General features: G+C 39.9%; 4 protein-coding genes across 4 annotated transcripts; 2 read left to right on the top strand and 2 right to left on the bottom strand.

Moving 5' to 3' along the window:
• Window positions 1-4,792: 4,792 nt before the first annotated feature.
• Window positions 4,793-10,331, bottom strand: ppme1 (protein phosphatase methylesterase 1). Its single transcript, XM_061085688.1, has 14 exons — window positions 10,102-10,331; window positions 9,320-9,413; window positions 8,953-9,045; window positions 8,774-8,831; window positions 7,853-7,904; window positions 7,170-7,324; window positions 6,904-6,994; window positions 6,656-6,721; window positions 6,450-6,576; window positions 6,207-6,336; window positions 5,987-6,031; window positions 5,809-5,873; window positions 5,237-5,304; window positions 4,793-5,124 (listed from the first exon to the last, which is right to left on the bottom strand). Exons 1-14 carry the CDS (start codon window positions 10,185-10,187, stop codon window positions 5,121-5,123), a joined length of 1,134 nt encoding a protein of 377 aa, XP_060941671.1. The 5' UTR covers window positions 10,188-10,331; the 3' UTR covers window positions 4,793-5,120.
• Window positions 10,332-16,323: 5,992 nt separating this feature from the next.
• On the top strand, window positions 16,324-17,772 carry LOC133019582 (dicarboxylate carrier SLC25A8-like). The gene is made up of 6 exons (XM_061086113.1): window positions 16,324-16,464; window positions 16,572-16,779; window positions 16,870-17,067; window positions 17,164-17,265; window positions 17,393-17,573; window positions 17,658-17,772. Exons 1-6 carry the CDS (start codon window positions 16,336-16,338, stop codon window positions 17,770-17,772), a joined length of 933 nt encoding a protein of 310 aa, XP_060942096.1. The 5' UTR covers window positions 16,324-16,335.
• A 2,574-nt stretch (window positions 17,773-20,346) lies between these two features.
• On the top strand, window positions 20,347-22,164 carry LOC133019575 (mitochondrial uncoupling protein 2-like). Its single transcript, XM_061086105.1, has 6 exons — window positions 20,347-20,472; window positions 21,006-21,222; window positions 21,304-21,501; window positions 21,590-21,691; window positions 21,783-21,963; window positions 22,059-22,164. Exons 1-6 carry the CDS (start codon window positions 20,347-20,349, stop codon window positions 22,162-22,164), a joined length of 930 nt encoding a protein of 309 aa, XP_060942088.1.
• Window positions 22,165-22,379: 215 nt separating this feature from the next.
• On the bottom strand, window positions 22,380-25,233 carry LOC133019411 (dnaJ homolog subfamily B member 13-like). Its single transcript, XM_061085893.1, has 8 exons — window positions 25,166-25,233; window positions 24,954-25,057; window positions 24,493-24,654; window positions 24,242-24,390; window positions 23,954-24,064; window positions 22,982-23,098; window positions 22,815-22,891; window positions 22,380-22,530 (listed from the first exon to the last, which is right to left on the bottom strand). The coding sequence occupies exons 1-8, from the start codon at window positions 25,231-25,233 to the stop codon at window positions 22,380-22,382; spliced, it is 939 nt and encodes a 312-aa protein (XP_060941876.1).

The following is a 25,233-nucleotide window of genomic DNA, read 5'->3' as shown; positions in this document are numbered from 1 at the left end:
TGTACAGTGGGTACGAAAAGTATTCAGACCCCTTTAAATATTTCACTCTTTGTTTCATTGCAGCAATTTGCAAAAATCAAAAAAGCTAATTTTATTTCTCATTAATGTACACTCAGTACCCCATCTTGACAGAAAAAACTGAAAAGTAGAAATTTTTGCAAATTTATTAAAAAAGAAAAACTAAAATTTCACATGGTCTTAAGTATTCAGACCCTTTGCTGTGACACTCATATTTAACTCATATGCTGTCCATTTCTTCTGATCCTCCTTGAGATGGTTCTACTCCTTCATTGGAGTCCAGCTGTGTTAAATTAAACTGATTGGACTTGATTAGGAAAGGCACACACCTGTCCATATAAGACCTTACAGCTCACAGTGCATGTCAGAGAAAATGAGAATCATGAGGTCGAAGGAACTGCCCAAGGAGCTCAGAGACAGAATTGTGGCAAAGCACAGATCTGGCCAAGGTTACAAAAGAATTTCTGCAGCACTCAATGTTCCTAAGAGCACAGTGGCCTCCATAATCCTTAAATGGAAGAAGTTTGGAACGACCAGAACTCTTCCTAGACCTGGCCGTCCAGCCAAACTGAGCAATCGTGGGAGAAGAGCCTTGGTGAGAGAGGTAAAGAAGAACCCAAAGTTCACTGTGGCTGAGCTCCAGAGATGCAGTAGGGAGATGGGAGAGAGTTCCACCATGTCAAATATCACTGCAGCCCTCCACCAGTCGGGGCTTTATGGCAGAGTGGCCCGACGGAAGCCTCTCCTCAGTGCAAGACATATGAAAGCCCGCATAGAGTTTGCCAAAAAACACATGAAGGACTCCCAGACGATGAGAAATAAGATTCTCTGGTCTGATGAGACCAAGATTGAACTTGTTGGCGTTAATTCTAAGCGGTATGTGTGAAAACCAGGCACTGCTCATCACCTGCCCAATACAATCCCAACAGTGAAACATGGCAGCATCATGCTATGGGGGTGTTTTTCAGCTGCAGGGACAGGACGACTGGTTGCAATTGAAGGAAAGATGAATGCGGCAAAGTACAGAGATATCCTGGAAGAAAACCTCTTCCAGACTGGGCCGAAGGTTCACCTGCCAACAAGGCAATGACCCTAAGCAGACAGCTAAAATAACAAAGGAGTGGCTTTGGAACAACTCTGTGACCATTCTTGACTGGCCTAGCCAGAGCCCTGATCTAAACCCAATTGAGCATCTCTGGAGAGATCTGAAAATGGCTGTCCACCAACGTTCACCATCCAACCTGACGGAACTGGAGAGGATCTGCAAGGAAGAATGGCAGAGGATCAAATCCAGGTGTGAAAAAAAACTTGTTGCATCATTTCCAAGAAGACTCATGGCTCTACTAGCTCAAAAGGCTGCTTCTACTCAATACTGAGCAAAGGGTCTGAATACTTATGACCATGGTATATTTCAGTTTTTCTTTTTTAATAAATTAGCAAAAATTTCTACATTTCTGTCAAGATGGGATGCTGAGTGTACATTGATGAGAAATAAAATTAATTTTTTGATTTTAGCAAATGGCTGCAATGAAACAGAATGAAAATTTTAAAGGGGTCTGAATACTTTCCGTACCCACTGTATGTTTATAAATGGCAGTGGCATGGCCACCCTGTACCTTGCACATGTTTAAATTAAAAACATGAATATATGAACCAGTGTAATATTTGAATAGCTTAGTATTGAATGCACAATATCAGGGTAGTTATGTTTATACATGGCACTAGGCCCAGTTTAATATAAAACACAATTTTATACAATATATATAGTAGGGGGTCCCTGCTCCATCTCTCCCCGTTTGGGTGTCCTTGGCCTGAAAAACGTTGAAGACCCCTGGCCTATTGGATTTAAGCATATCAGGTGATGTGTACGTGTGTAATGAGGGAGGCTGTGGACTAAGGAGATTAACTAACTATATCAAGGTGTAATTATTAGGCAGCTTCTTTTCCTCAGGCCAAATTGGCCAACAAATACTAGTGGTTACGGAAGTGCAATACTTGGGACACTTCTAGGCACTTAACATTATAGCAAAAATGCCTAGAAATGTCCCGACCAATTAGAATGAGCCGGACACTTCTAGGCACTAATCATTAAGGCAAAATGCCTTGAAATGTCCCACACTTTTGGCTAGGGAAATACAATACATTGGACACTTTGTGGCACTCTACATGAAAGCAAAATGCCTAGAAATGTCCCACACTAGTGGTTAAGGAAGTGCAATACTTAAAAACTTCTAGCAAACTTATAGGCACTTATCATAGTAGCAAAATGCCTACAAATGTCCCAACCAATCAGAATGAGCCGGACACCTCTAGGCACTTATCATTGAGGCAAATAGCCTAGAAATGTCCCAAACTAGTGGTTAAGGAAGTGCAATACTTAAAAACTTCTAGCAAACCTCTAGGCACTTATCATTGAGGCAAAATACCTAGAAATGTCCTAACCAATCAGAATGAGCCGGACACCTCTAGGCACTTATCATTGAGGCAAATACCCTAGAAATGTCCCACACTAGTGGTTAAGGAAGTGCAATACTTAAAAACTTCTAGCAAACCTCTAGGCACTTATCATTGAGGCAATATACCTAGAAATGTCCCGACCAATCAGAATGAGCCGGACAGTTCTAGGCACTTATCATAGTACAGGGTTCATACACGTTTTGACCAATGGATTTCCATGATTTTTCCATGACTTTTCAATAACTTTAAGCCAAACATTTTGTGAGATCTCGGTGTATCCATGAAAAAGTGACAAAATTTAGTATATAAGCTAACAATGAAAATTTCAAAAGTCTGTTGTAACCCTTGGCATGTACTTTTCCATTTGTAGCCAAGCATGGTTAAATCTACACTTCCCTGGCACAGTACATTATCCCGCCTGCTTCCCCACCGAACTTTTCTAATTAGTATGAGAGCGTATGCCTGCTTATATTTTGAGCGCATTTCTTTTAAAAGCATATGAATTATTTAAAACTCAGCGTAAATGAACGACATGAAAATATGAATATATCAAATTTCCATGACTTCTCCAAAACTTTTGGGATTACATTTTTTTCAAGCACTTTTCCAGGCCTGGAAATAAACATTTAACAATTGCATGACGTTTCCAGGTTTTTCATGACCGTAGGAACCCTGTACAAGGTGTTCAGTGCTCAGAGACATGGCCAAGGTAAAGAAGACTGAAACCCGACCACCACTGAACAAGACACATAAATTGAAAAGTCAAGACTGGGCCAAAACAGGACAACTCTCATTGAGAAAATGTGTGTAAAATACATGATGCAACCAAAAATGTCTGTCCCTGTTCAGAACACAACAGCTTTGTTTACAGACTCATATCACATATTAATCATGATAGCGATTTATGTATAAATTATAACCATGCTCACCAATACAAAATAAATTATGGTGAAGGAGATGTTTAAAGTAGAAAAAATCTTTAGCGTGAAGACACTGTTCCTGTAGCATAAACATTGTTCCATATGTTTTTCAGATTTAGTTGAAAATGTGTGTAAAATACATGATGCAACCAGAAATGTCTGTCCCAGAACACAACAACTTTGTTTACACACTCATATCACAGATTAATCTCAGTGGTCTGATGTCTGTGGGGGACTGTGTTGGTCATTATGGCGGATTAATAATTCATGTTCCACATCTCAGGAACATATTTACATATGTGTTGATCTCTGATGGGACAATTAAGACCTGCAAAGAATTCCCTGGCATATACCAGGGAAATAAGGGAAAACACCTTCGCTGTAAACTACAACTTTGTTTTTCTATTTGTTTTTCTTGTGTTTTTTTATTTTGCTGCAAGAGAACAGCTCTTCTTTTCGCTACTTTATCATGTTCTGAGGAAAGAACCTTTAAAAGAAATGCTAGATACTCTATGTTACTAAAGTATAGCAAAATTTGTGTATGAAGCTACAAATGTGTAAAAAACTCTTTCTTCTGACAAAACTTTACGAGTGATGATTGGAGTCAGGTGTCATCATTTTATAAAGTAAATTTTCAAAACAACAAAGGCAATTTCTCCTCTTGTATATGTCCACACTGAAATTTAGCACAATTGTCTAAATTCATTATAACTTTTAAATACTTTACATAAAACTGTGACATGATTGAGAATGAAGCAATTTTAATTAAAGAATAAAGAGAAGAAAATGCGAAAATGATTATCTAAGCCTGACAGTGGAAGAAAGAACAGAGTATATTACGTCTGACATCAGCTGATGATCTGATTAGTTAGGGTATACTGTATATTTTTCCATTCTTGTTCACAAAAGATACAGAACAGAAAAACAATGCACCTTTTTTGCCTATCCAGACAAAAGGGCAGACAATTACATCACTTTCTTTAAATAACTTTCTCTACTATTGCCAGATAAGGTGTTTTTAGCAACATGCTGCAACCAATGGCTCTGGATCAGGAGGAAAGACACCAACTGGGCTCCAAGATGTAAGGGACACACACCCAGATCTGATTAGCCTGTGGTCGGCCTGCCAAAGCAGAGGGTGTCTTGTGATTAAAAGGCCAAAACAACCAATGTTGCATAGCCTGAAATTCATGCTACTGATGTAAAATTGTCTTCGTCTCTGCTTTGGTAATAATATACTGTCTCAATGAATTCAGGCATTTCTTTGTGTAATTGGAGCGTCTAGCATTAGTGTAAGCAGAACCCACTGTCAGTTACTCAGAACACCAGTTACATTCATCTATAGTTCATTTTAAGTATTCAATAATTCATACAACTACCAAATATAGAAGCACATGTGACATGTTGGCTGCATCCATCTTTAATCATTGTTTGAAATCAAAGATAACAAAGACATTAACATGATGCAATCATTCAGAATAAAACATGACACGAGGAGAGCATTAGATTTCAGAAATTAAAAAATATACATATAATAAAGGAAAAGTACAATCAAATCCCAGTGTTTTGAAATTGAACATAAGGCAAAGCTGAAAGGCAAAATATCTACATAAGAAAAGCAAAATAATAATAATAATAGTGACGTTGTTCCAATTTTCTGTTAAATTGTACGATAGTGTCAACTCTTCTAGGTCTGCTGGCTATTTTTAGACTGAAAAGTTGACATTAGCTGTTGAAAAAAAACAAAACAGTGAATTAGATCTCAGTGAACTTTATGATATACTATTAATAAATAAATTATAAATGTAAAATGTAACACATATTATATGGTTCGCACTTACCACAAATATCCTTCCTTAAACTCAGTGAATTTGTGTCGGACCATAAATGTTGCTAGAGCATCTGCTACCTAACAACAAACGACAGAGGATTTAGTTTTAACAAAGGGCAAACAAAACAAAATCATCATGATCAAATACAAAGAACAAGGGGAAGACAACAGGGATTCCATCGGTGTAGATTTGAGATAGCATGTTCAAGAAGCAAGAAAAATGCTTCGTAAGGTCTCCTTGACCTGAAATTGAATCAGTGCCATATTTGACAGGATTCTCTCGAGGTGTTATTTTAAAAAACGTGTTCACAAGACAGGTTTTGGTTTTGTGAGGCCACCTTGACATTTGAACACTAAATTCTAACCAATTTGCTGCAGGTCAGAGTATATGTTTTTATCAAAGTGAAGAAATTCCCTGAAGGCGTTCTTGACATATCGTGGTAGCAAGAATGGGCCGAACCGATGGACAAACCAAAAACATAATACCTCCAGCCACTGGCCGCTTTCGGCATGAAGGCTTAAAATTTACTTTAATCCAAACGTCATAGGAAAATACATAAAGCACAGTGGATGTTTATTTACTTTTTCCGGTGCGTCCTCATGGACAGCGTGACCACACTGAGGGAGGACTTGCATCTGAAACTTCCCTGTGGACAAACAGTGACATAATGGATATGATCTAAGTCTGGTGGGCTCTGTTCTACAGTAACAACACTCAATCACGAACGGAAATTGGAAGCTCTCCATTTGCCCTGCTTACCTTGCATCTGTCCAATAGTAAGGTCTTTGTCCAGCCTGTCCACTCCTGTACAATGGAACACACCAGGGGTGAAATTGTGCAGCCAAAGGCAAAATCACTCCCAATTAAATTATTTGTATTCATCTAAACAACTGGGACCGCCCTGAAATCCCATCAGAACTTGCAGCCCATATATTTTTTATGGAGGCTGTATGAAATAATAATGAGTGAAAGATCTAACCTGCGAGCAGAAGCAGTTTTGGCACAGGGCAGGTGAGGAAGAGAGCAGACAGGCCTCGGAACCAGCCATCCCAGTACTTTTCTGTCTTTGACAGGTCCACACGCCAGCTGAAGATGCTTTCCTTTTTCATCTGTATCAGCAAAATCAATCCTTTAAGGGAGTGTTTAACCTACTTTACACTTCTCATACACATACTGTTCATGTTACAACAAAAAAATACACAAGGACAGGGAAGAGCAGCACCTCTTGATCATCTTCCTTCATCCTTTTCTTGTTTGATTCTACTTCTGCTTCTTCCTCCTCGTCCTCTTCTATTATACCGTCGCCAATGCTATTAGAGACTCCTGGACTGCTAGTGGGGTCCTCACATCTGTGGACGTCAGTATAAAGGTTAATAAAACTTGCAAACCTATGCAGCAGTTAATGTGCAAATGAGAGAGTCAACATACTTCTTCACTTGGCCTCCCATTGACACACGTGCTGACTCCATGTTTCGGATCTGGCCACTTTTCACACTGAGAACCAAGCAAAAGAACAATTTCGAGCATGACAAACCAAACTCTTAAAATGGACACTCTTTAAAGTAAAGCTGTTCAAGAAACGAAAAACAACAAACAAACACACAAATAAACAGAAAAATGCAATTTTACCATGACATTTACCAAATAGCAGGAGAGTATTATAATGATTGGTTTACCTCCATTCAATGGCGTTCTCCAGAGATTTAAATGTCTTTGGCCGACTTCTGAGGAAATTCTGCATACTGTTCAAAGCATCCATCGCTGTACCTGAATAAAATTACCAAACACAGTTGTCTTCAACTTACCCACTAATAATGTACTTATTTTCAATACAAATATTTATCATATATATTTAAAATTAAAGTAAAGTCAACTTGCCATTTTTTAAATTATGTAACTATCTGTCTTTGATGCAGCAACTTGACAAAGTACAGGCCCTTACCTTCAACAACGTCAATAACACAGAGGCCCAGAAGTGATGGTAATTGATTGGCAATGGCTGTGTGAACTGCAATGGCCCCACCCATGCTGTGTCCAATAATCATGATCGGAGGAGGGTTCTCTCCGTAGAGCACCTCCACCACTTTGCCAATATCCCTTAAACATAAAAGAAAAAACATAAACCTGTTAATGTCAATGTTTCTATGCATATGAACAGACATATCAAGACTAATTCTCCACCTAACAATGAGATTAGGAGCTTGTGACATAAATAAAATTAACTTTTATTCAAACTTGTGTTTGAGTCCACCAAACACTTTTGGAGTTCCAGAGGTAAACAGCATTGCAGCCAAATCCAATACAATTAAAGTAAATGGTGACTGATTCTTCAAACGTACAAAAACAGAAAAAAAAAAAAACAAGCCTCCATGTTTAGCCTTGAATATCCTCCTCTGGATCACAGCGGACAATCGAATTCGGTTTGGCTGCAACGCTGTTTACTGCTGTAGCTCCAAAAGTGTTTTGGGGAATCACAGACACCAATCCCTTCCATCGCCATAGTGGTGAGTAGATAATGGGTGAATTTTCGTTTTTGGGTGAACTATCCTATGTAACCATCTTTAAAGCATGCGAGTGGTTCTCAGATACCCAGTGTCTGTCTCTACTGCTCACAAAACAACTCACTTGGCCATCGTATCTGCAGAGAGATCTTCAGGATTTTTCACTTTGGAGTCACCTGCAGGTAAAGAAAGTGATTAAGTTGTGTAAAAAAATCTAAATGTAATGAAAGCATTTTGTTATTAATTTGTTGTTACTAAAAATTCACTGCTTTATTAAGTTACTCTACATCTTAGCAATATTAGAGAAAAAAGATTGATATATAAGGATATATTAAATTATGTAAGTGATGCAAGATGGGACATAGTAATTTACATCATATTAAAGCATTAACCATCACAGACATCCCCTTTTGACTATACAGCAATACATCTGACCAGGTATAACTTGCTGTCTGTATAGCATCTTTCAGATATGCACTAAACTACGTTCAAGTGCATGTGCGAACGCAAATGTCCGATTGAGACGCTCCACAATCTCTACGCACTTTATCCGCCTGACCTGTTGTAATGTCAGTAGAAATCAAGGACAAGTTGATGTTAAAAACACAGCAGGGGATCCCTGCTGGATTCAGCAGGAGCGAGTGGGGGGGGGTTGGTTGGTTATAACACGCGACAGACACAAAAATGAAAAAAAAAATGAAATAAAATCTCCCGGTGAAAGAGCGGTATCATACACATTGAAGACACCGACGAAGATGTCTAGAGAGTTTGTGGTGATGAGAGCTGACGAAGGCGTCTGTGTGCTGTAAACAAAATCACGTGATCTACGCGTCACTTCCTGTCTCTGCCTGCTGCACCCGGATGCTCCACCTCTCACCTAAATAGTGCGGAGGATTTTATGCTGTTGTGAGCACGTCTGTTATTCAAAGAGGATTAACCACACTACCTAATCAAACTGACTAATCTCCATCAGAATCTTCATTTCAAAACTACAAATAAAGTATGTAACCACAGTTTTGTCTTCCGACTACCTACATATATTTACCATGAGCTCGAAGGTCCATAGCCACGACCCTGCAGGTGATCCTGCTGAATATAACGCCCTACAAAGAAACACGTGAAAGATTCACATCAAATAAGGAAAAGCAGATGAAATAAAAAGCAGCTGCATAGTTTGGGTCTGCATTTAGGCTAGAAGGCTTTTGTACTAGTAGTTATGCTCACAGTGAACACTGCCCAGGAGAGTGCAGAGTGGCCTCCTCCATGGAGCAGGAGCAGCACAGGACCATGGGAACCACTGCAGTAAATTCTGAAAATGTTCATCGTGGTCAAGGAAATGCAAAATAGAGCTGTGCAGGTAACAGAGTAAGAAGATGCTGCTAAATAAAGAGATAACATGATCTTTAAAAAAAACTTTTATCATCAAACGTTCTGTACCACACTGAAGTTTGATGACTCACTGGTATAACAAAGAGGCTAAATATGAATTGACCTAGTCAAATTTCAAGGCTGTATGTGATGTCTGCCTCCCCCAGAATTTGACCAATTCATGGTACACTTTCATACAAACACAAGCAGAAATCAAGGATATATCTTTTCCATTCTCATTCTCCACTTCAACGTCTTCCATGGTCTCAAAGTAATGGCTCCAGGGCAGCGGGGAGAAATCTCTCTTCCGACCAGGTCTGTATTACAGAGACGTACAAACAAAATGTAAATGAATGTCATATAACGGCAGGAATATTAACATAGTCTTTTTTGATGTATTTTTCACATGATCACACCATATAGAGAGAAATAGCTGGTACAAAAAAAAAATGATGACAGGATAAAGATATTCAAAGCCAAACAAAATTTGGAATTCGAGAGAGGAGAAAGTGTGTGTGAAATATAAAATATGGGTACATCTTTAATAAAAGCACACACTTGTTTAATTATCTGTTACACTATAGTGATGTAAACAAGCCTGAATCAACCCTTAACTAAACATTAGCTTCCAAATGAAAAGTAAACACAACCCTCCAGACACTGTTTATGGTATCTTGCCATGAATGTTCACGGTCCATCCTCACAGATCTAAGCTAATGCATTTATTGACTACCTGATTATGTATTGTATTATATTTAATAGATATAAAAGTGCTTATATGCGAAAGCAGCTGGATAAACTAAATACATGGTCATATTGTAGAAGACAAGCAACGATCCAAACTCTAGCAGCAGCAGCTAAGTTAGCTTGCTAACGCTAACAGCTTAGCAGTCTTAAAACAAACTTTCCATATATCGGACAACATTAAACTTTATGAACAGGGAGCAGGTGATGTGTTGGTGGATTTAACAGCTGAGATAATTGATGATTAAAATGCCAGCTCACCCCATTTTCATCTTGGAGCTGGCCTGAACACCACCTGCCATAGGAGGTCTGGAGGCGAACAGGTTCAGATGCAGCTGTTTCTCCATGTTGTCGGTGGGTCTCTGTCAGGGTGGGACTGCTTGATGTCACCTTCCTAGTGATCTGCCCTCCCGGGTCGAGGCTTCGAAGCGAGTGTCGAGTGATCCAGGAAGATTTTTGTGGACCGCGTATCGAGGCTTGTGTTGATGACGTATGTGATGACGTTCGAAGCCTCGCGAGCCGGCCGAACCACGTGACTGATTCAGGAAGTGGTTCGCGGGTTTGGTGTGCTGTTCAAAATAAAATGAGCCGCGAAACGCAGTGGATTCCCCCTCACATGTACTTGTCTTGGGACTTTATTGTGCGTTTGCTTGCAATGTAACTGTTCAGTGGGTCAGTGTTGCTGGTTCAAAAGCCTTACGGCCTGGGTGAGGAAGCCACATCACAACCCTCTCACCAATTTGTTTCCACTTTCACTTTTAACCCCGCCATTGAATCATAAAGACATACACCATATTAATAATAATAATTTATGTTTTGGCATCACAAACATCATTCATTCATTTATTCAATTCAAAGATTCACACATCAAGGCCATGGTGTCATTATAATTACATTTACATTTAATGTCCACTTGATGGCGCAGTAGAGCAAATTAAGGCCCATGAAGATTCGGCCCATGAGCGAACCAATTGGATGGAAAGCTTCAAAGCTTCATGAAGCTTCCTTCCCTCTCTGAAGCAGCATAGGATTTTATTTCGACACCAACAGCGACGCTAACCGGTCATCGATAAATATTGGCTAACGGCTAGCTAGCTTTGGCTGTCTCTTCTCCTGCTGCTGGGATTATTTTTGGACTAACTCTTCTTCTTTGATTTCATTTCCTGATTGGTTCGCAGGGGAACTCTGAGGGCGGTGAGATACTGCCCTCTATTGGTCACAAATAAGACAAAAATATTGTAAATCTTACAGGAGCTTTGTCATTTTTTTATGTACATTTTTTAATAAAGAAATAAGTAAAACGCAGATACGGCTCCTTTAAACATTAAAACAGACTGATTTCTTTCTGTCTTTCTCATTTTTTTCTTTGGGAGCCTTCAAACCAATAGTTAATATAAAACATTTATAAAAAAATGACGAAACTTTTTGTCATTGTATTTGTGATTTTTAAACCCTGTTGAAACCTGACAGATTTTAATGCATTTATAGAGTCAGCACAGTGTGGCGCATACAAACAAACTGACAAACAAAAGGTAAAGACAACCACTGTAGATTTGATTCTTTCAGCATTTCATTTTATTTTGAAATGGTGACTAAATAAAAATATTTGCTGACTGTATGATAACTTCTGATTGTCTAAGGAGATGATGAGAATCTTAAAGATTTACAATCACATCAGAGTAGTTATTATATTTTTCTAGCTGTGGTAAATCTTTCAACTGACATTGTAACTTCAACATTCATAGATTAATAAAAATTCCCACAGGTCAGAAACAGAACATTGTTCCATCCTCTGACTAACAATAATGAATTGAACACAGGATGGCAGCAGTTCACACTCTTGTAACAGGCAAATTCTAAGAGCCACTCCATTGGTTGTCCCCAGAAGGTCCAGTTTACTCACCATATTTGCTTTTTAGCAGGAGAAACAGCCTCTGTGGCTCTGAAAGAGTCTGAGGAAGTGACCGTTAAGGTGTCAGTATGATTTCATCGGGGTTATCTTATCTTATCTTATCTTATCTTATCTTATCTTATCTTTTCTTATCTCATCTTATCTTATCCTGTGGTTGAGATGGTAAGTTTATAACAGAAAGCGTGTGATACAAACAAGTGGAGTGAATTTGTTGCAGGCAGAGAGGGTCAAAGGTAAAATCTATTTGCATTGTGGGATATGGAGTTTTTGAGGGGGACAGCATATCTGACCCCTGCTGCATTGGTTTGACTTTTAAAAAAAAAACATCTCTGGAAAGTCTATTTTTGCATCGGAGGACACTTGATAGATGGTCAATAAGTGAACAAAATTAATATAAGTGCACAGCAGGAGAGTGAGTTGGCTGCTGGTGACCTTTTTAGAATAATTCAATAATCATTACTTGATACAAAACTGCAGGCTTCAGGGTGTGTTTATGATCACTGGGAACTTCAGTTTCTCTTAGCTACCATTTAGTCAGTCTCTGTTATTCAATGGGACAAATTTGATAGTAAATGCAGTTACATAAGGCGTGTGTGAGGACAACTGATCATGTTACAGACTTGTTATTTGGCAGAAGAGGACAGGACGAGGTGACAGTGAACAAACAGAGCTGCTTACATAACACATTTACTTTAAAATTGGTACAAAGATGCCTCTATAAGCCAGTGTGAGGACTTGGGTTAAATCATCTTATTCAATCAGCACTGACACGAGGTAGAAACGTTGAGTCAACCCTCTCAATTAAACAATCAAACTATTGAGTTATAAATCATGGTTGGATTGTAACACAATGGACCCCTGGGCGCAGACTTATCAAAAGACCTCCCACCAAAAGACACAACATGGTTTTGAGTTGTTCTTTTATCTCTTTGTGATTATTTTGTCTAATTGCATGTCTCTGTGGTTGTTTTGCGTGTGTTTGTTGTCATCATTTCTTTGGTCATTTTGTATCTCTGCAGCATTCTTTCTCTTTGTGGACATTATCGTTTTTGCATCTCTGTCTGATTTATTTATTTTTGTGGTTTCTTTGCATCTCTATGATCATGTTGTGTATCTACAGTCACCTGTCTTTTTAAAGTTGTTTCGCATCTCTGTGTTTTTTGTGTGTGTCTAATTGTGTTTGTTTTATTCTTTTGTGGACATTTTATATCACTTTGCAGTCATTTGCATCATTTTTGTCGTCACTTTGTGTCTCTCTATAGTCAATTTACCTGTTTGTGGATGTCCTGCCTTTTGTTGCAGTTGCTTTTCATCTCTTAGCAGCTATTTTGTCTCTCTGTATTGGGTATGTGTTTCGTTCAGTCACATTCTGCAAGTGAAGCCAAGTAGATCGGGATATCTTCCTCAAATTTATCCTGCAGTCATCTAATTCAACATCTTAAACCAGCTCTCCCCTCCTATCTGAACAAGTCGCCAACACAATAGCCACAAAGTGTACATGTTGAACACATGGCCCGCACCACATGTACCATGCTCAGAACGTGTTCCATGTGTTGCCTGATAGTTGGTTGGAAGAATAGTTCACAGATTGCTGTTTTGGGGCAGTTATCATCTGGCCTGCATCAGAGGGTGACAGAATCTTCACTCTATGTTCTTTCTAGGAAATATGATTTATGTAGCACAACGTCAGAGGCATGTTTATGTCCTTAGCCGAGCCCCAGATTATAAGAACATCCTGTTCCGACAGATTGGATGTATATGAGTCTCTGATACCTACTGTTGTTTTCCATGGAAATTGCAATCACTTCAGATTAGTTTTAATGAAAACGTGTCACTAAATTTACTGGAAGTCACAGACACTGTGTGCAGCTCATTTTTCTGTTTCTGCAAACAGCGGAGTCATTACTGGTATCTGGAGTGGATGGATTTGTTTTCCCGGTGTCATACTGTTGTTATCCAAGAAGCAAGCAAGGCCCTACAAGCTCGGGCCTCTGATTTGATGTTTAGGAAATACAAAAAAAATGAAGAAAAAAAAACAAGCAAACATAATCTTAATTTATACAACTCATTAAAGCATATAGTACATACATTTGAGTCCACACTAAAGTTGTGTCATGTGTTTCCTCTCACCAAATGTCTAGTTGAATTAAGGTTATAACCAGAGTTCACGGGCAAACAGGTCTGTGAATAAGGAGAGCTGCTGCTTCCCTGTGCTCTACTAACCTTTATGTGACGCAATGGCTGATTATATTAATAGAATTAGAGCATCAGTAATAGAGATTAGTTGTTTCACAGCACTGACTCAAGGTTCGTGGTATTCTTAGCGCTGGAGACCACAGAGGTGGTCGCATGAGTCTCATTTTCATGAGCTGTGGGGGGAGGTCACTACAGACTGGTTGAAGCCGGACCAGTAAATTGTTTACTGGTCAGACTGTGTTCAGAGGTTATTCACATTGTGTTCTCACGGAGCTGTTTTTAGAGTTGACCATAGGAAGCAGGTGGTGAAAGTAGCGACCTTGCTCGTCTGCTTCATTCTTGATGACGCTAAAGTTTGACCAGTTTCCATCTTTGCATTGCAAATTGAATGAGAAGAAAAAAAGAAAATGCATGAACCAAACCTAACGTCTTTGATTGCAACTGATGCAAACAGATTTCAGCGTAAAATAAAAATCTAATTGAAAATAAATTGTCTTAAATTGAATATGTTCATCCTTTGCCATAGTTACACCCTACCAACAAATCTCATAAAAAGTGTGTGTGAGTGTGTGCAGGTGAATGTGAATACTGTACATATATATATAATATTTTTTCTGAAAACAACCTCAGGGATCTTGAGACACTTGTATTTTGGAATATGAAGTGGTTGTAACTTATTACAGTAATGTCAAGTACTTAGACACACAGATGTAGCAAATGTATATGGGAGAAGCATTGGTGGTGCATGTTAGAATGTAAAGGATTAACGCTACATTGTTAGGAATAAAATAACATCCTGACACGTGTCACAGCAGGTGACACATTTTACTGTATATCTAGTTGTCAGAGTTTGGCGCAGTCAACTGAAGGACCTGCTGTGGGCTCGTTATGGGCGGTGACGTGGAGCTGCAATGGAAAGTCACATGTGTAATAGCGTGCATACTCAGAAGTCCAACACTTGTGTCCCCCCTCTCTAACACTTTCCATTCAGCATCCAGTTCTCTCTTTGGGTGCTCGTATACCCGCGCAGATGCAAATGGGGGGATGATTGCGCACACATGCTAAGTGCATCCGCCCACTGGTGTTCATTGTAGGGATTGGCTGAGAAGTATGACGGGTCCTTGTAGCCTGGAACATTGTGTATCCTCACAGCTTGCAGGGAGGAGGGGGGAGGGAATTCCAGAAGCTCCTTGGTCAGTTTTGCATTTTGCTGTGGGGCACCAGCACCCAGAAGAGAATGCAATGCAAACGTTATCCACTGCAGGGCTAACTGTCAGCCAGTCAGATGCCCCATGAAAGCATTTCTGATTGGCCACATATATTAGCCAATAGAAACAGGAGGAATACTGTTTGATGTGAGATGCTATGTATGACCTATTCTACACCCAGGTTAAAATAGAAATGTTATGGTTAACTCCTAAAGCTGTGGAGGTAAAACACATTCTCTATTTTATGATATTGTACTTTATATTAAATGTGAAACAACATGAATATAATGTGAATGTTTACAAGTGTTCAGAGAGCACGAGTCCACAGCAGGCTGCCATGACGAGACTGTCAGGAGCAGATAAACAAGTACTCAAATTTCCGTCTGTGTCTCCCTGACGGCTATTTGGTAAACATGAGATTCGCATAACAAATGTTCAGGCTTGTCAGGCTGCCCTGCAGTCATGTGCAAAAGGTGTCTATAAATTCAGCGGCTTCTCCATTACAGAGCAGTATAAGCACACAGCATGACATGGGGACGCAAAGGGGACTAAGCACCTAAAGGATTCTATACTCTCTCCACTGTGTTGGGTTGTAGCTTTCCTGGAAAGATACTCAGGTAAGGTAACAATGATTTTGTTTTTGCAACTCATCAACGTATGCCACTTGAGTGAATAATATTTATTATAGCAACAAAACATGTTTTATATCAAGTATTTGTCGGAGAATATTAGCAACGGTTAATCCTTTTATCCTTTGTGTGGACAAAGGATAAAAGGATTTGCATATCTAGTTTCCTGTATCTTTGAAGTATAACACATTTTTCAGTCGCCATAATGATACACCTGATAAAGACAAACAAAGACAAACTCTTCTTACATCACTATGATAAATGTTTGCTTTTATAGTGAGTGGCAGTGCTTGCTGGATTACTTCAAATAAAGTTTATGGACCCAGATAAAAAACTCCTAACTACCAGTATGCACAACGATGAGCACCACCAATACACCCAGCTCCCTAGATATTACCATGAGAACACATGAAAAGTTATAATCTGTGTGTGTCTGTCTAGCTGAGCTGATTGATTGTGAGTCTATATGAGGTATCATATACTTAGAGATCTGGGGCAAAGAGCATCAAGATAAGCTTTTTCCATTCGTCTCATCAGAGCAGGTGTAGAAATGGTTGGCACGAAACCCATGGACGTCATGGTGCCCTCTCAGGCAGTTAAGTTCTTCGGAGCAGGCACAGCCGGCTGCATTGCTGACCTCATCACCTTTCCCCTGGATACTGCCAAAGTCAGACTACAGGTGAGCTGCACAAAGCTGAAAAGGACTTGACACCTGCTGATTTTATTTTTGTCTGTACTTTTACCATAACCTGCTGCTGGGAATCCTTGAATGTCATCCTATCCCAGATTCAGGGAGAGGCTAGTAAAATCGAAGGGGCCAGTGCAACAAAGTACCGAGGAGTGTTTGGCACCATCATAACCATGGTGCGCACAGAGGGGCCCAGGAGTCTTTACAACGGCCTGGTGGCAGGACTCCAAAGGCAGATGAGCTTCGCTTCCGTCCGAATCGGCCTTTACGACTCCATGAAGCAATTTTACACACGAGGCACTGACAGTGCGTAACCTGATCATCATTGAGTTATATTTGAACAAGGTTGTTTCTCTCCTGCTACTTCAATTTGACTTATGTAGATATTTTGCTCAGGCGCTGGGATTGTGACTCGGCTCATGGCAGGGTGCACCACTGGAGCCATGGCTGTGGCTTTTGCCCAACCAACAGATGTGGTGAAGGTGCGTTTCCAAGCCCAGGTACGAACGGCTGATGGTGTCAGGAGGTACAACAGCACCCTAGATGCCTACAGGACGATTGCGCGAACTGAAGGGATAAGGGGCCTTTGGAGAGGTACTGCCTCGAAAAGCAAAATGCCTTTTGAGTAATTGCTTAACGTGTAATTTCCTTTCACTGGTTTTTGAATCATCCTGTGCTGCTTCCTTCCAGGCTGCATGCCCAACATCACTCGTAACGCCATCGTAAACTGTGCAGAGCTGGTGACCTATGACATGATCAAGGAACTCATCCTGAAGTATGATCTAATGACAGGTGAGCAAAAAATCCCAACATGTTGTAGAAGGTGCATATCATTACAAGTATCGTAACTTCTCTTGCAACCAAGTAAAAAAACAAAATATATGGAGGAAAAATAGGGTTTGCTTCTCTTCCTCTGCAGACAACCTGCCCTGCCACTTCACAGCTGCTTTTGGTGCAGGCTTCTGCACAACAGTTGTCGCCTCTCCTGTGGATGTGGTCAAAACACGGTTCATGAACTCAGGACCTGGCAAGTACAGCAGCGCAAGCAACTGTGCTCTCACCATGCTGAGAAATGAAGGACCCAACGCTTTTTATAAAGGGTAAACTCACGCTAACCTAACAGTGAACCACACAACAGTAAAATAACCTGGCAGCACTTGTTAACTTCTCTTTCATTTCTTCAGGTTCATGCCTTCTTTCTTGCGACTTGGGTCCTGGAACATTGTGATGTTTGTGACGTATGAACAGATTAAAAGACAAATGACCAAGGCACAGCACAGCTGGGAGTCGCCATTTTGACCTCACCTCAGACTTCAGTGTTGCAGAGACACAAAGGCCTTGCCTTTACCACAGTGCAGTGGAGACCAGTGGTGACCCAGGGTTGGAAAAGGGGGTCCATGGTCACATAACTGAAGTGGCTCAGAGGTGAAGCTGAGGCATCATAAGAGCTCACATGCTGTAAAGACATCGGAAGAAAGGAGTGGCTCATCAAACTCCTGAATCACCACGGACATTTTGGGCACAATAACACTCCAATTTGAAATTGTATTTTTATGTTTACAAGAATGAACTGTATGAATGATGTCATTCTGCATTCAGGGCAGGTTTACCATGAAAGGAACAGAGAAACTGGATCAGGCTGTAATTGACCCCAACAGTGATCATGTCTATGTCCTTTACTTTGTCTTCTTGTGGACTGTTTACAATGTTTACCATTGTATGTTTTGCATGTAGTCAAGAATGTTTAGGTTCATCTCACAGCTGCTGATTGTAAATAACATGATGTATCGCCGGTCGATAAGTCATATGAATAGAATATATTGTACATGATGCTGAAATGAAAAAAAAATAAAGAGCCAGTGTTTAATTTCTTATTCTATCTTTAACCTTAAAACTCCCGAACCAACTAGTGCCAGAACTGGGATGATTGGATGAATCCGTTTGCTTGATAAAATGACTTCGCACTAACTCTAACCTTAAAACTAAGTCTTAACCCTCAAGCTTTTGAAAAAGTGAGGATCAGCCAAAATGTTCTCACTTTCAAAAATGTCTTTGCTCAAAATGGTCCTCACAAATAAATAAATACAAGTACACACACAAGTGTAGGAGCTCAGGGGCCAAAGCGTCTTTTCATCATGGTTTATATGCGACATATTTCATATGGGACCTGTCCAGGGTGTAAACCCGCCTCTCGGCCAATGTCAGATTGGCTACTGCTCCCCCCACGACCAATGAAGGATAAATGGTATAGATATTGCATAGATACCAGGGAGGTTATGTTTTCACCCCTGTCCGTTTGTTTGTTGGTTTGGTTGGATCCAAATAAAACCCAGATTTAGTCAATTTAAAAGTGGTTTTATATGAGGACTGTTTGGCCTTGGCGGATATGTACTCTGCTGTAGGCCATTCTAATTCTTATGATGAGACTTCCTTTATACAACTTCACCAACCTTTCCCTAATTATGTTGAATTGCTTTACGGAGCTCTATCATTGAAACCTGTTTTCGTGTAGATTCCCCTTTATCCGTATACTAAACAAAACTAAGCCGTTTGTGAATTTATTTTCAAAAACACAATTCAGTGTTGCATCACATTTATCAGTGCAGCACCAACAGGTCATGGACAGGACATTTCAAAGAGGAACAGTCGTATATGTTAATGGCCCTGAACATACGGATCTAATTTGGTGGGCGACGTACTATGTGTTCTTATATGTTCTTGTGATTTCAGCATGACTCAGCACTTTGCAAGTGAGCGCTTGCTGTGCTGTGATCCTAAGAACAAAGCTTTAAACAGATGCTGCACCTAACCAAATGATTCTAAGTTAGAAAATCAAATTTTTTCATACATCATTTATTTTCATGAAAAAGTAATTTCTCAAATTATTCTGCCTCAGGTTTGTAATCTTTGTTGTGATGTGGTTGTTGTTGGTCTGAGGGAGCTCAATTATAAAGCCAAGAAGACAAAAGATAAATCAGGCAAACCGAGCCCCAGACTATTTGTCACACAGACAGGTTTACGGTCGGCCCAGGGGAACAGCGGGCAGCCCATAGATGCAGTGGGGGTGGGGCCGCAGGAACAACACATGCAGTGATGTAACAGCATCCCAGCAGTATTTAAAGGGTGGTTCTCTTCCCCACACGTCTGCATCCAGTCCATGCGTTGGTTGACTGTATTCGTTTTGATCTTTTCACTTCAAGATTCTCAGCGTTTCACCAGGCTGTTCAACATCTGACTCAAATCACGGTACAATCTTAAATATGATGTTTTTCCTTTGTACGACAATGTTGTTTAGGTTAATACTTTATACATTTCTATGTTGTTTTTAACTTGTTTCTGTTTTCCCAGGATTTGGAGTATGATCTTAAGACCAATCACTAAAAAAAAATCTTCTATGGAAAAACAAGGACATCAGTTCATAGCTAGGACAAAGTTCAGTCAGAGGGACACATTTAGAGAAACCTGATCTCAGAAGTTTTGTCCTATCACCTAAAAGGTAAAAATCTATTATCAAGGTTCAAATTTCAAGTTGATGCTTGTGTCCATGCATCCTCTTCCTGTCGGCAGCTGTCTTGTATTAAGCATCAGTTAAACCTGTTATTAAGAATATCCCTTTTACTTAATTAGCATTTTACATGAACCAACTATTGGGTTTATCATATACAGAGCTATGTACAGGACAAAGAATCAAGTATAAAATGTTGTATTGCATATTTTGTTATTCTAATGACTTAACTTTGCCATGGTGCTCGTGGAATACATTAATCTTTGGATGCAATGTGGTGTATTTCTGCAGATTTTCAGGAACTTCTGGTCCTGTCCACATCGAGCAGTTTTCAACCGTCCTTGTGTTGATCCAAATAACTCTGGGAAATGGTTGGATTTAAACCTGCTGATGTGCCTCCATCGGCAGCTGTGAAGTTTTTGGGAGCAGGAACTGCAGCCTGTATCGCTGACCTCCTCACCTTTCCCTTGGACACAGCCAAAGTGCGACTGCAGGTACAAAAAAAAGTTAATATGTATGTCAACATATACATGTTTACTTTTCATCAACACATCATACATGTGCACATAGTAAATGTTTTTTTCATTTATATAGCGCTTTTCTAGTCTTGATGACCACTCAAAGTGCTTTACAGTACAGTTTTACATTCACCCATACACACACACATTCATACAGTGCATCTATTAGCAGCACTTTTGTTGTTCTATGAGTGCCAATTCAGGGTTCAGCATCTTGCCCAAGGACACTTCGGCATGCAGATGAGAAAGACTGGGGATCGAACTACCGACCTTCAGGTTGGAGGACGACCGCTCGACCCCTCAGCCAAAGCCGCCCTATATTTATAACATTATGTGCATAGGCCATTGTTTGCATTTCTGACAGATTTTCCAGTCTGGAACAAACATTCATACAGCACCTTTTCTATCTAATCAAGCCTGGAGGGGCTGGGGATTGAACTACTGACCATCTGGTTGGTGGACGACCACCCCATTTTTTCAACTTTTGATTTCCCATTGTCCTTGTACAGATTCAAGGGGAGGCCATAGCCTCTCCAGCAGCAGGGAATGGGTCAGCGGTGAGGTATCGAGGTGTGTTTGGCACCATCACTACCATGGTGCGCACCGAGGGACCCAGGAGTCTTTACAGTGGACTGGTGGCAGGACTCCAGAGGCAGATGAGCTTTGCCTCTGTCCGCATTGGCCTCTACGACTCTGTAAAGCAGTTCTACACCAGAGGCTCTGAGAGTGAGTCTCTATGAATGTGTTATTATTGTTGGTCTAGTTGCGAATGTCCTGCGACAATCACCTCTCTCCTCTCTGGTTCAGATGTAGGCCTTGGCATTCGGCTGCTTGCGGGATGTACCACAGGTGCCATGGCGGTTGTGATAGCTCAGCCCACAGATGTGGTGAAAGTCCGCTTCCAGGCACAGGGCAGGTCCTCTGGGGTCGCCAGACGCTACTGTAGCACAATTGATGCTTACAGGACCATCGCTAAGGAAGAAGGCATCCGTGGCCTTTGGAAAGGTAGACTCATTCATGATAGTTGCGAGGATCCTGAAGGTTATTCTCCAATTTCTTACAATAAATGTGCTCCTTTCACTCCGTCATGCAGGTACAGCTCCAAACACTTTACGGAACGCAACGGTCAACTGCACAGAACTGGTGACGTACGACTTCATCAAGGAAACACTTCTAAAGTCCACGCCCCTGACAGGTGAAACAATGGCTGCAGCCCAACATAATCCAGTGGAATGATTTAAGGGTTTCTCTTCCTGGGACACTAATTTACAGCCTTCGCTCCACAGACAACCTGCCCTGCCACTTTCTCTCAGCCTTCGGTGCAGGGTTATGCACGACAGTCATCGCTTCACCTGTCGATGTGGTCAAGACAAGATATATGAACTCTCCTCTTGGCCACTACAGAAGCGTCTTGAACTGTGCTGCTACAATGATGACCAAGGAAGGACCACTTGCCTTTTATAAGGGGTAAGTGTTTTTTACAACAGGAAAAGAATGGCTGTGAACAAAATGATTATATCATGAATTGTAATTTTTCTGATTTTTTCCCGCCTCCTCTTAAGGTTCATGCCCTCTTTCTTACGCCTGGGCTCCTGGAACGTGGTGATGTTTGTGACATACGAGCAGCTGAAACGGGCCATGACGGCAGCAAATCACAACTGCACATGAATTCTGTGATTTCTGCCCGGTAGAAGGCGGATGTTTTTGCACAGATATTATGTTTACAGATTTCTTAGCCTTTAGTTTCTTCCTTTGTGTTTATTTACTCAAAATATCAATGCTACGTTATACAAATTGTGCTTTGATGGATAAGGGAAATAAAACTGAATACAATAATCAAAGGTAACCGGATAGAAACAAGTGTATTAACATGTGATCGATATTTATTTCAAAGCTTTTTTGATCAGATGCTTTCTGTCAGCGGACAGCTTCTCTGGGAACTGGATGTCAAAATGAATAATGAGGTCTCCTCTCTGTGAAGGATCCTGGAACAACGGCATTCCCTCTCCGGGCACCACTTTTCTGTATCTAGTGCTGAAACAACAAATCAGAGACAGAAAAATTGTTATTGATGGAGATGAGGCACAAAGCCAAAACAAATCCTTGTAGTGATGTTCCTGTTTAACTGTGTGGGTGAGGTAAACTATTTGAATTGATCTCTCTCATTTTTCATCTCTCCCTGTTCTGATCTTAATATTTAAAAAAATCATTCAGCTTTTATAATATCTGAGATCCATGTAAAATGAATAGTACAAAGAAAATACAATATTCAGGTATAACAGATTTCCACCTTTGCCCCAGTATAGAAAGGTACCTACTGCACAATGTCGTTGATGGGAATATCGATTAGCCTTCCATCTATTGTCCGCACATTCACAGAGAAGCCAGTCAAGGCCTGTGGAAGAGGTTTTATTTGGTTTTAGTGTTTTTTTTATACCAAATCTTTAGGTTTACCTGATAAAAAAACACATGTTATATGACTCACCATCTCCAGAGAGATTAGGGTCTGGTTGATCAGGTCATCACCTTGTCTTTCAAACAGTGGATGAGGCTTCTGCCGCACTATGAACACAATATCTGCAGGGATGCTGTTGGGTCCCAGCTATGTAGTCAGAAGATTAAAAAGCATGTAAAAAGTATTTGATGACAATCATTTCAGTGTTCCTGAGTTTGCATACAGTCTATGTGCCGGAGCTCCTCCATGTTAGAGAGGGATCTTTTGAGGACACCTAGTGGTGATCCTTTGGAAATACTACCATGCCACAACTGAATGATTAAATAAACTTGTAATTTGCTTACTTGTTCATATTAAACTCTTATTTTTCTAGTGTCTTGGCTTCGTTCTGACATTATTCACAGTTCCAAAATCACTTTTGAAAGTTTAAAAAAATTTAACATTGTGGAAATAAAAAATCTAGTATAAAATGAAACAGACTTCATAAAAATCGTTCCACTACTAAGAAAATGTATGATTCCCATATGATTGATCCAATAAGGCATTACCCTTCCTACACGTGTCATAATGGTTATTATTATAATCCAGTATAAATCTGTAGAATGTTGCTTTATTATAATTATAGGAATTGTATATTCTTTTTTTCAAACCAAAACTTTTTAGCTCTAGGAATATATTTTGTGCTTTTCATTCATAATTTTCTTTTCGCATTTTTATATTTCTAGACTTCAAGGTTACAATAAACTTAAAACTAGGGTTATCTATTATAAAGTCCCATTTTCTGAAAATATTACTAAGTGTGAAACAACAGAGAGTTGGATAAATCACCACCAGAGACGGCATCAGAAACCTAAACTCAGGTCTTGTTAGATATACTTTATTGTGAGAAATTGTAAGTATAGGTGAGCAAAATTGATTTTTGTAATGCTTTTCAAATGCATTTAACATTTTTAGAGCAGTTTTAAATATCAACAGAAAAATAATGTTGTTTAGTTATTTTACCTGATCTCCCTCTTTGGAGAAAACAATTCTTGTGCCTTCTTTCCATCCAGGATTTACATCTATAGAGAGGATCTTGTCTTTGACACTGGATAATCCAGCCTCATTCATAACCTGTTAAAGAAATAAGGCAAAACATAAATAAATACATTTATGTGATTAGTTAGATGTAATAAGTCATTTGATTTGTGCACGTGAGTTGCTTTCAGCTTAACTAGTGAATGTGTGAATGATTTGATCACTGAAAGACCATGTAATAGGACAGGATATCTCACATACAGATGTTCTTACATTGCGATATATCTTAATCTTTTTTGTGCACCCGAGGAACAGTTCATCCAGGGACAACTCAAGGTCTTTCTCTACTGGGGGGTCTTGTGTCTTCACCACGACTGGTTGCAGGCCAACAAACTGAAGTGGTACATCATTTTCAGAGAAGACTATTGATAAATATATGAATAAATTAGGCAAAAATAAAATTGTGCTGGTATTAAGTTTGACAAAACATATTACTGTATGGAATTTGTCTCTATTTTTTTCACCTGCAAATGGGTTGTCACATCCAAAGAACTCGATAAATGTATCTTCTGGCTCCCCGTGATAGGCATATTTAGAGGACCAGGCCCCACCTTTGCCAAACTCAGGTGGAATCCCACCCTTTAGTCCCTCCAAACCAAACCGGTCATAGGTTGCCTTTTTCCGAGCTGTAACAAAGAAAACACATATTGACACAGTCAGTTAATATGCTGTGTTAAAATGTGGAGAGTTTTATAGATTTATAAACTAAACTCTTTCCCTGTATGGTACAGTAGTTTTTATAGTTAGTTCTGTATACGGTGAGTCCTGAACCATCCCTTAGTTATGAGGGATAAAAGTGTATTTATAGGTCAAGTAATTCAAATCATGCAATGAGCACTTCTCCCCTTTTTTTTGTATCACTGCCCCCACATTTATTTATGTATTTTACAACATCTCTCTCTCTCTCTCTCTCCTGGTTACTTACGGTCGCTGAGAACATCGTAGGCTTCCCCCAGCTGACTGAACCTGTCTGCGCTTCCTGCTTCTTTAGTGCTGTTTGGGTGAAACTTCAACGCGAGACATCGATATCTGGCAAAAAAAGGTAGAAATCAACAACAATAAAAAGAACAGCTGATATTAAACATGTGTGAATGGCTTTTTCCTTTTCAGGATTGTAATTTCACGAGAGAGACCTACGCCTTTTTGATATCTGCAGCTATGGCGCTCTTGTTTATCTCAAGTGTTTTGTAGTAATCTTCATCCAT

The sequence above is a fragment of the Limanda limanda genome, chromosome 14, assembly GCF_963576545.1.
Source record: "Limanda limanda chromosome 14, fLimLim1.1, whole genome shotgun sequence".
Classification (NCBI taxonomy): domain Eukaryota; kingdom Metazoa; phylum Chordata; class Actinopteri; order Pleuronectiformes; family Pleuronectidae; genus Limanda; species Limanda limanda.
The sequence above is the reverse complement of the archived record's forward strand: the minus strand, read 5'-3'. Positions and strand labels throughout refer to the sequence as shown.

What these genes read in the sequence shown, in the direction of transcription:
- LOC133019582 (XM_061086113.1), top strand. Translation starts at nt 16,336, where the DNA reads ATGGTTGGCACGAAACCCATGGACGTCATGGTGCCCTCTCAGGCAGTT. An exon ending in GATAAGGGGCCTTTGGAGAG is followed by an intron (nt 17,068 to 17,163) that starts GTACTGCCTCGA and finishes GCTTCCTTCCAG; the next exon opens with GCTGCATGCCCAACATCACT. An exon ending in CCCAACGCTTTTTATAAAGG is followed by an intron (nt 17,574 to 17,657) that starts GTAAACTCACGC and finishes TCATTTCTTCAG; the next exon opens with GTTCATGCCTTCTTTCTTGC.
- ppme1 (XM_061085688.1), bottom strand. Translation starts at nt 10,187, where the DNA reads ATGGAGAAACAGCTGCATCTGAACCTGTTCGCCTCCAGACCTCCTATG. An exon ending in AGCTCCAAGATGAAAATGGG is followed by an intron (nt 9,414 to 10,101) that starts GTGAGCTGGCAT and finishes TCTGTAATACAG; the next exon opens with ACCTGGTCGGAAGAGAGATT. An exon ending in GAGAACGCCATTGAATGGAG is followed by an intron (nt 6,722 to 6,903) that starts GTAAACCAATCA and finishes CTTGGTTCTCAG; the next exon opens with TGTGAAAAGTGGCCAGATCC.
- LOC133019575 (XM_061086105.1), top strand. Translation starts at nt 20,347, where the DNA reads ATGGTTGGATTTAAACCTGCTGATGTGCCTCCATCGGCAGCTGTGAAG. An exon ending in CAGCCAAAGTGCGACTGCAG is followed by an intron (nt 20,473 to 21,005) that starts GTACAAAAAAAA and finishes GTCCTTGTACAG; the next exon opens with ATTCAAGGGGAGGCCATAGC. An exon ending in AAAGTCCACGCCCCTGACAG is followed by an intron (nt 21,692 to 21,782) that starts GTGAAACAATGG and finishes TTCGCTCCACAG; the next exon opens with ACAACCTGCCCTGCCACTTT.
- LOC133019411 (XM_061085893.1), bottom strand. Translation starts at nt 25,233, where the DNA reads ATGGATGAAGATTACTACAAAACACTTGAGATAAACAAGAGCGCCATA. An exon ending in CTACGATGTTCTCAGCGACC is followed by an intron (nt 24,655 to 24,953) that starts GTAAGTAACCAG and finishes TCTTTGTTACAG; the next exon opens with CTCGGAAAAAGGCAACCTAT. An exon ending in CCCATCAACGACATTGTGCA is followed by an intron (nt 22,531 to 22,814) that starts GTAGGTACCTTT and finishes TTGTTGTTTCAG; the next exon opens with CACTAGATACAGAAAAGTGG.